At 48.8% G+C, this 10287-nt stretch overlaps 1 protein-coding gene across 1 annotated transcript; it reads left to right on the forward strand.

The window, feature by feature from the left end:
- The first annotated feature begins 1378 nt into the window (after window positions 1–1378).
- Window positions 1379–10214, forward strand: PITHD1 (PITH domain containing 1). The gene is made up of 6 exons (XM_075909125.1): window positions 1379–1630; window positions 3936–3979; window positions 4217–4294; window positions 7592–7696; window positions 8623–8731; window positions 9416–10214. Exons 1-6 carry the CDS (start codon window positions 1436–1438, stop codon window positions 9515–9517), a joined length of 633 nt encoding a protein of 210 aa, XP_075765240.1. The 5' UTR covers window positions 1379–1435; the 3' UTR covers window positions 9518–10214.
- Window positions 10215–10287: the final 73 nt, after the last annotated feature.

A 10287-nucleotide genomic window follows, 5' to 3' on the forward strand; every position in this document is an offset into this window, starting at 1 on the left:
AAAGCCCCGATTGCAAAAATGGCGATCGGGACTTTTTTGCAGAAAAGCGAGTCTAGATTGGCACGGACGCTTTTCCGCAAAAAGTGTTTTTGTGGAAAAGTGTCCATGCCAATCTAGACGCTCTGTTCCGAAAATGCTTTTAACGGAAAACTTTTCTGTTAAAAGCATTTCTGGAAAATCATGCCAATCTAGACACAGCCATTAAGTTTTCATTACAGCCTAACCCTTTCCCCTATGGCTTTATTGTCTGTGACATATCCATAGAATGTATGTTGAGCTCTTAGCAGTACTCCCCTTGTCTCCCAAACTACAGCTTTATTGGTTTCCAGTCACTCTTAACTAATCACTCTGCCCTTCTCTGCATTCACACTGAGCACTTAAAACACTGTGTATGTACAACATCACAGTTCCAACACGGGCTTTAGCTAGAGCAGTCTACCCAATAGGAGTATGTCTAGCATAGTTCAAGCTCAAAGGAGACACTCTTATGGTGACACATAGTAAGTGATTTCTTGCCCAGGGAAGGGAAGTCTCAGTAGGGCAAGAGTCAGAGAGGTGCAGGTTGTGAAGAGCAGGACAAGCTATGAGAAGTGCAGGTGTAGATCTCCTGAAGCAGGATAATTTTACAGCAAGGCTGTATCTCGATTGGCCAGTTTTCCAGAAAATCAGCCACTTTTCTGGAAAAACTTGCCAGCTGTCTACAGTGGCCACTTGAATTTCTGCAAAAGCACTGACGATCTCATGTAAGAGTGTCAGTGTTCTTACGGAAATGCTGTGCTGCTGCCGTTCGGACAAAAGTCCTTTTGCGCAAAACTTTAGCGCAAAAGGGCCCGTGGAGCCGGCGCGGTGTTGTCAGGCGGAGCCAGGTGGAGCTGGTGCGGTGTTGTCAGGCGGAGCCAGGCGGAGCCGGCGCGGTGTTGTCAGGCGGAGCCGGCGCGGTGTTGTCAGGCGGAGCCGGCGCGGTGTTGTCAGGCGGAGCCAGGTGGAGCCGGCGCGGTGTTGTCAGGCGGAGCCGGCGCGGTGTTGTCAGGCGGAGCCAGGTGGAGCTGATGCGGTGTTGTCAGGCGGAGCCGGCGCGCTGTTGTCAGGCGGAGCTGGCACGGTGTTGTCTTGCGCAAAAACGCCCCGATCCCGAAAATGGCGCTTTTAACGGAAAACTGTCCTGTTACAAGCACTTGTGGAAAATCCTGCCAGTGGAGACGTAGCCCCGGAGGATTGAGTCGCCCCGGCCCCGCCCCCTCTCTCCGCTCGGCCTCCGAGCAACTGCTTTGTCCGCTACCACCTGCCCCGGCTGGACCAACGACGGCAGGGGGTGGGTTTCGCGGCGCATCACGTGACGGAGGAATGCCCCTCCCCGACCCGCGCCAAGTACCGTGCGTCACGTGCGGGGGCGGGGCTATCGAGTCGCACGCGCCCCGAGCTGCGCGGCCGGGCCATGGCGCACGGGCACGGCGGGGGCGGGGGCTGCGGCTGCGAGGCCGAGCGCGAGGAGCCCCCCGAGCGCCGCGGCCTGGCCTGGGGCCTCTACCTGCGCATCGACCGCGAGCGGCTGCAGTGCCTCAACGAGCGGCGCGAGGGCAGCGGCGCGCGCGTCTTCCGCGCCTGGGAGGAGCGCGGGGACCGCAGCCAGGTACCGCGTACCGCCCTGGGGGGGGGCCAGCCAGGTACCGCGTACCGCCCGGGGGGGGGCAGCCAGGTACCGCCCCGGGGGGGGAGGGGGGCAGCCAGGTACCGCGTACCGCCCTGGGGGGGGGGCAGCCAGGTACCGCCCCGGGGGGGAGGGCGCCGCCAGGTACCGCGTACCGCCCTGGGGGGGGCAGGTACCGCGTACCGCCCTGGGGGGGGGGGGCAGCCAGGTACCGCGTACCGCCCTGGGGGGGGGGCAGCCAGGTACCGCGTACCGCCCTGGGGGGGGGGGCAGCCAGGTACCGCCCCGGGGGGGGAGGGGGGCAGCCAGGTACCGCGTACCGCCCGGGGGGGGGGCAGCCAGGTACCGCCCTGGGGGGGGGGGCAGCCAGGTACCGCGTACCGCCCTGGGGGGGGGGCAGCCAGGTACCGCGTACCGCCCTGGGGGGGGGGCAGCCAGGTACCGCCCCGGGGGGGAGGGCGCCGCCAGGTACCGCGTACCGCCCGGGGGGGGGGCAGGTACCGCGTACCGCCCCAGATACAAACGGAATGAACAGTGTCTCAGTACAAGTGTGTGTGTGTGTTGATTTTCCTATGACTGTTTACTGGCACAACCCCACTGTGGGTGAGTGTGATTTTACTGGTTTAGAAGTCTGAGGGGTAGCCATATTAGTTTGTTTCAGCAAAAATGTTGAGGACTTTACAACAACTTAAAGCAGGGCTACTCAACAGGCGGTCTGTGGGCCACAGTGCAGTTTGGGTTTACATGGGGCTCAACACACGGCTTGTGGGTGGGACCTTTTGAACATGGCCTCCACTGGGAACATGCTCCGCAACAGCTGGGCATCTCCCAGGTGGGGTGAGCATTTAAAGATGCAAGCAGACTGGTGGCTGAACAGATGGGTACAGGGTGTTGGCATTTCTAGCCCCCAGGGAGGAGATTTCAGGAGTGCTGGGGCATTGTGTGAAAGAAGCTATTTGCATATATTTACATATATATTTGCATGTCCATGCAACCACACTTAGGTTGTGGCCCTCAGCATGTGCTATGAGTATCATTGTGGCCCCCAAGGCTTCCAAAGCTGAGTACACGTTTATTTGGGTGTAAGCTTTCCTGGGTGTTTTGTTAGGATATGTCTACACTTGCACCCTATTTCAAAATAGGGATGCAAGTGAAGGCATTGGAAATTGCAAATGAAGCTGAGGTTTAACTATTCCACGCTTCATTTGCATATTTGCGTTATGGCGCTATTTTGAAATAAAATGTGCTGTGTAGAGGTGTTATTTCGAGAGCAAACTCTCTCGAAATAACGCGTTTACACAGCGCATTTTATTTCAAAATAGGGCCATAACGCAAATATGCAAATGAAGCGTGGGATATTTAAATCCCGGCTTCATTTGCGATTTCCAATGCTTTCATTTGCACCCCTATTTTGAAATAGGGTGCAAGTGCAGACATACCCTTAGTCTTTAAGTTGCCAAGGACTTGTTTTTACTGGTATAGTTTATTTTACTTGGGAAGGCTAGAATAAATTATACCAGTAAAAGGGGCAGCTCTGCCTTATAAGCTGCATCTGCACCAGGAGCACCTGGCTATATAGGTATGCTTTTGTTAGGGATGTGTAAGGTTAACTGGTAAGCATCGCCCTTAATGGATGATGCTTACTGGTTTCAGTTAACCAATGGGGGCTGGAGCAGCTCCCTGCCTGCTGGGGGCAGCTCCAGCCCCGTGGGGTCCACCATAGACAGGGGTTGCTCTAGGTGTTAACCAATTACACAGTATTTGACATTCCTAAATTCTACTGGTATAGTTTATTTTGCTCATAGAGGTGTTTTTATTATTGTGGTACAAAGTGCAGTCAAAACCAGTAGGTATTGTACATCAGCATGCTTATACCAACAAAGTGCTGCTAGTGTAGACATTCATAAGCCATAACAAAAAAGGCTTTTTGTCCCACACCTCAACAGACTTTCTAGTGCATGTTTCAGTGGGTTATTGGTTTAAATTTTTCTATTAAATATGTTAGAATGCTTACTAGTAGGCAGAGCAGCTGTATAACTGAATTATGATTTTCAGTATAAACAAAGTTCATTGGATAATGCATTGTTCAAATTCATTCATAACTCCCAACATAAAATGCAGTATATTAATATGGTTCCCAGCAAATGTTACCACAAAACTTTCAATGGAATGCAGGTATGAACTGATGCAGAAGGAAGTGCAAGGGAAGTATAATATATGGCATTACAGAATGTCTTCATTATCGGTTTCTAAAGGGTTATTTTTAATCCAGTTTTGTATCTTTTAGTTTGTCGAAAGTGATGATGATGAAGAACTTCTGTTTAATATCCCGTAAGTAACTGCTTGGTGCCATTTTATACCGTGTAATGCCCAATGGACTTAGTTTTATTTGTGACAAGTTCTTTACTCTCAGTAGTCTTCCTTGAATGTTCTTGGGAAATTAACTAGAAAACAAATTTGGGTGATGGCAGCTCTTCTTGACTGACATGTAATGAATTGTGTGATGTATAGTCAAGACTTACTGGAAGATAATGAAGGTGAAATCACTTACTCTGTGTTTCATGGCAGGTTTACAGGCAATGTGAAGCTAAAAGGGATAATTGTGATGGGAGAGGATGATGACACACACCCCTCAGAGATGAGACTGTAAGTGGAACTGGGCCTGGCCCCCAGAAAAGCTCATATTGGACAGATATTGTATAGAATATTTGCACAGCTGTTTCAGAACAGTATTGAAATCTCTAAGCAGTGTTTTTATGATGTTCTCAGGGATGGTCTTCCATTTGCTATGTGAAGATGAGACTGAATTCTAGAGCAACTTGTACTAAGGGTTTTTATTTTTTATGTCAGTTTTAAAAACAATACATTAGTTTTTCTTTTTCTACTGCAAAGTTCTCCTTGCCAATGACATCAGTATTTCTATCAGCATTTTACAAAAGCTAGAGCAGGCATTGGTGAATTTAAATCAGAAACCAGGAGTACCTTACTTCTAGTCCTGAGTTTAAGCCAGGCTGCCTGCTCCTATTACAGAGTAGAAGCTCCTATACTAGATTAATGCAGTTTGACCCTCTCTAGTCTGGCACTTTCAGCAGCTGATCGGTGCTGAACCACAGGACATCAATATTAGGGAAATGAAGGTTTAACTGGTGGGCAGGAGCAACTCCCTGCTTACCACAGGCAGTACGCTGCTTCAGGCCCAGAGTCAGGTCCTGGCCTTTATCAGTTACTGTAAACGATTACAGGCAGGGTCCTACCCCACTCTGGCGAGCTGGATGCCATTCCACGGTGTTGGCTCTGTATCAGAGCCAGCAGTGCAGGCAGCAGCTGGCTTCCCAGGAACAGGGCTGCAGGTGGGTGCCAGCATGTGCTGGGAGCTGGCTTAAAAGCTAGCTCCTGGTGTGCACTGGTTTCCGGGGAGCTGAGTAGTAGTGCAGGCAACAGAAGGGAGCTGTTGCCAGCTCGGAGCCAGCTTTTAAACAGGGTCCCAGAGAGTTGACTACTGCCCTGTACTGTTGCCTCTGATAGAGAGGTAGCAGTATGGCAAGGCATCCAGTGACAGCGGAAGCCATCTCCTGGCACGCACCAGCTCCCAGGATGCCATCCCCTGTGCTGCAGGTGGATTTAACCAGATAACTGCTGAAAATTCAGCAATTACAGTTACCCATTTACCTGCTTTTAACATCCCTAGCACAGTAGCCCCAGCCCCAGGTGGGGGAGCAACTCCCCTACCCCCTGCTCACCCCTATTTTACATTCCTAGTCAGTATTGTGTAGTAGCATTGCTAACACTTCCACTGCTTATTGGACTCTTAGAAGACAGTCAGGTAAATTAGAGCTGAATAACAGCACAGAACACTGAGCTGTAAAACCTTGAGACTGTGGGGAACCTTGGCCACACACGATACGTGGACATCTGGCTAACACATCACACCAGACCTGTGGATATTGCTGGACCAGAGGGTGCCAGACTAGAGCGGTTCAACCAATATAAATGTAAGTGTTTGGTGATAAACATGATTAAGGCCCTGTGAAAATTGTGGAAGGGGGTATTATTCATCGCAGCATCAGGTAGGTGTCTGAATTTCATGGGATGTGCACGACTGCTGGGTTCCAGCATGAGCTTCTGTGACTTGTAATGAAGTACTGATCCTATTTCAGGAGACGGGTGTGGGTGGGGAGAGAGGGCCATCTCATCACTAGGTTTCGTCCATCTGTTGTAGCCTTGTCTAGAGCTGGGATTGGGGCCTAGTTTTAGTCTTGCATGGATACAAAATTTGTATCTGCATCTGATCCACAAACATGATCTGCGGATAGCTGCAGATTTGCAAGGCTCTATAGATCACACTGTGCTCTGCAGAGATCTGGGCCACTGCTGCTTCCTTCTCTGAGTTGAGGGAAGGGAAGAAGGGGAGAGTGGCACGGAACTGATAAGGCACTGGGATTAGGAGCTTTGGTAAGCCCCTTTGAAGTCAATGCAGTAATAACTACTAAAGGAGCTGAGACCAGGATTTGCCACGTGGAGCATGAGCAGGGGGAGGAGAAGGGAAAGAGAGGGTCTAGCTCATCCTTCTGCTAGGACAGCCCCTTCACCTGTTTGTGCTTCAAGCAGAGGGTCCCAGACCTAGACTTTGCAAGCTGGTGCTGCAGTGTCTCCCATAGGTCTGGTGAGGGTCCTGTGAGGCAGGCCAGGGCCCGTACTGCTGCATGTTGTCAGTGCCACACCTCCTCCTAACTGGCTGGCAGGACAGGAAGAAGTAGCAAGTCTGGCCTGGAGATGAGCTCAGGATGAGCTGAGGCTTGCCTTGGACCTGGCAGTTGTTGCGGTGTGTGTGGTGTCACAGGAGCAGCCTGATGCCATGGCTTTTCAAAGAGCTCAGACCCAGGAATGCTGTTTGTAGAGTAAACCCCCTACCGTAATTTTACAATTTCTGTGAAGTTGTGACTTATTCAGGGCCCTCATCACCACCTGGCTTTCTGCTAAAGGCAGCTTTTCCCTTCACCTTTGCTCTGTTTTTAAAGCACTGGAATCTTGATTCCTCTTGTAAATAGAATTTATAGAAATGTAGGGCTGGAAGGGACCTCAGTCATCCAGTCTCAGCCCTCTGTTCCGGGACAGGATTCTATATACCTTGACCAGCCCTGATCAGTATTTCCTGTAAGATGAGCTCTTGTGCAGCCACCCAGGAGAGATTCAGGTGCTGTGCAGCTGAGTAGCACAGCGTGCACAGCTGGTAGCATGTGTTTCTACTGGTGATGCATATCTGCACATGCCTCAGTGCACATAATCTATTCCGTACATGGATGGAAAATAATTAGAGGAAGCATTGGCCCTGACGGGCATTTGTCCATCCACTACTTAATCTTGACTGTTCCAGATCTTGACTATCCTTATAGTTAGGAAGTTTCACCTTATATTAATCTCACTGGCTGCAGATTAAACCAATTGCTACTTGTCCTAGCCTCAGTGGACATTGAGAACAATTATTTATTATGACTTCTAACAAATTTGTAGACTATCAGTCAGTCTTCATTTCTGAAGACTGAAAAAGCAGCCATGTTGAAGCTTTCCTTATAGCTCAGGTTTTCTAAACTTTCTATCATTTATGTTGTGTTTCTCTGGATTCCCTTCAGTTGTCCTCATCTTTCCTAAAGTGTGGCACCCAGAATTGCACTCAGTACTCCAGCTGAGGTCTCATCAGTACTGAGTAGAACATGAAGTCGAAGTGCTGTTGATGAATGTCTTAACTCTACCTCTCTGTTCTGTGCTTGTTTACGTGTCATGGTGTGTTGACGGTTCCTGAGATGATGCTATTTTTTTTGGCTGATCCCGTTGTGTTTTTCACAGGATAAAGCCAATTTAATAACTCAATGGTGGGAAGAGAGGCAAGATAGATAAATCAGTTTGCTGAGATGCATTTTAACCACTGTTTTTCCCCTTTCCCAGGTTCAAGAATGTTCCTCATATGTCATTTGATGATACAGCCAAAGAACCAGATCAAGTTTTCAGTCTGAATCGGGATCTAACAGGAGAACTGGAATATGCCACAAAGTACGACACAGCCTCTTCCCTTCTCTGTTGTGTACATATTAGGGATGCACAGACATTCATTTCCTGTGGAGCCAATGAGTTTGTTCTTTTAATCAAGACTGACTCACGTGCTAGTCAACTCTTACAAGATGTTAGTGGGGGAGCGCAATTCCTTCACTCACATCATAACTTTGCATTAAATAATAGAATGCGCTTTTTAAATGTCTTTTCTGGCTCTTCTCTGCAATTGTGTTTGGAGTGAGACCTCTACCATTCCCTAAGTGGTGTAGGACAGTGTTTCTCAACCTTTTTTATGACGTACCCTTTTAAAAAAATATAAGTACGCCCCAGTACTTACAGTTTTCAGACACACAGGTTTTTTTCTACTGTTGCAGCACATTTGTTTAAACAACTTAATCATAGCTGGGCGGGTGATAACATTTTTGGGTGTAAAAAGTACAAAAATAATAACGCTGTAAAACTTAAAACAAAAATTGAGTTTTCTCCAAATTTCAGTTGTATTGATGTACCTCCAAGGATACTCGTACCACTGGTTGAGAAACACTGGTGTAGCAGACCTTTTCCCTGGGAAGGGGAGACCTTCTTGGGGTTTGCATCCCAGAGGCTCCCCAAACTGAATTCTCCATGCCTTATCTCCTCCACCACCATTTGTACCAAAAAGGACTAACGTAGACTTTTTATTGTTCTGCAATATGCCAGGGGAGTCATGAGTCCTCTTCACTCCCAGTTTTGTTGCTCCAAGGAGTGAATGGCTAAAACACCAGGTCTCCTACATGATTGCTTAGTCTTCACATCTCAACAGGCTTTCCTATACTTTCATCCTTTTTAGTGCAGGAACTGCTTTAGAAATTAGGAATTATTTCCCAATGGGTCCTGGATGACTGGTTACATACTGGACTCTGAACTCAGTCTGTTTTTTCTTCCAGAATTGCTCGTTTCTCAAATGTTTACCATCTCTCCATCCATATTTCCAAGAATTTTGGAGCTGAGACGACAAAGATCTTTTATATAGGCCTGAGGGGAGAATGGACAGAGGTGAGTAAAAGTGGAGGAGGCAGGGTGGGGATGTGAGGGGTGTCATGCACCTCCCAATGCTGTTTTTTGTGGGAGGGGCTAGCCAGCAGGGGAACTAGTCCAGAAATAGGGTCCTGGAACCTGCAAGGGAAGATCCAGCTGCCTTCACTCACTGGCAGTAGCAGGGGGAAATGCAGCAAAGTTTGTGCCTGTTTGTGCCACTCTGGAGGATAGTGCAGGACCCACACTTCCTGACAGTAGCAAAGTGATACAGTGACCAGTCTGCCTGGCTTCGCTTCCCCCAGCTGCTGCTGGTGAGTTGGACGGGAGGGAGGGAGGGAAACCCTGCTGCTGGTGCCATCCCACTAGCAGCCTCATTTGGAGGAAAGGGTTTGGGGAGGACAGCAGGACCTGGATGGAGGGAGGTTGTCCCAACCCCTTCCCTGGGGGTTGGGTCAGATGGCTCTTGGCCTCTGGGTTTGGCATCAATGGAGGGTTGACTTGTAAAGCATTTCCTGAGCTGGGACAGGTGCCTGTGCCTCAGTGCCTGGCACCAAATTCAGTTTGGGCACATCGTGGGACGGGTGGGAGAGATCACTTTGGACAGAAGTGATGTGGGAAGAACACATCAGGTTTCTTTGGGTTTTTTGGTGGAGCAAATTGAGCTTCAGTGGCATGGGACTAAATACATTTACCTTGATTCAGGCTTATCGACATGAAGTGACCATCTGTAACTACGAAGCATCAGCAAACCCAGCTGACCACAAAATTGATCAGATCATGCCGGAGACCCACTTCATTTCCTAACAGTAGCTCCAGGATGCTTCCAAAAGTTCTGTTATCAGTACACTGAATTAATGTACTGACACTCAAGAGAGCAGGTTTTTGGGGCTCTGGAGAGTGTTGGAAATCACTTCTTCTTGTCTTTGCCCTGGGAAAAAGAGTGCCAATGCATGAAATCTTTTATAAAGTGAATTAAGGGCAATCATCTGTTGGGTGCTTCAGCACATTGAAGAATCTGGCCTTGAAGTAGTGGAGTGTGCCTCTTTCACAGTGGCAACCTAGTGGCCTAATCACTTTTGTTGCCAAGTGTAAATAAAGCTTATCTTCTCACTATCTATGCCCTAAGCTTCAAGAGCAATGGAATAACCACCGGCAGATCTGTTGTCCTTTAGTATTGAACAATTGCTCCTGGTGTCAAGCTTGAACCTAATGATGACTTGAGGAATTCTAAACTGAAACTTGCATCTTGAGATTGTCCCCCTGAAATGTAAATTGAGGGTAATCGAAGAGTGGGAGATGCTGCATCTGTATTGTATGATAGGGAGTGGGAGGGCTTGGCTTTGCAGAAAGTATTTAAAGTACTGTGTGTGTGTAAAGTTTTATTGTCTTGCTAAAGGGCGGGAGCCTTGACTCCTTGTTAGAAGTCAGAACTGGAGATCCAGTTTTAGGCACCTTAGAACGACTGTAACTAATTTTTCCCAATAAATCCATAGCAGCTGTACGGGTGTGATTGCCTGTGTCCCTTCCTCCTGCAGCGTGGCCGCCTGGCAGACGGGGTCAGGCCCTTGCGCGCT

This window comes from Pelodiscus sinensis, chromosome 25 (genome assembly GCF_049634645.1).
Source record: "Pelodiscus sinensis isolate JC-2024 chromosome 25, ASM4963464v1, whole genome shotgun sequence".
Classification (NCBI taxonomy): domain Eukaryota; kingdom Metazoa; phylum Chordata; order Testudines; family Trionychidae; genus Pelodiscus; species Pelodiscus sinensis.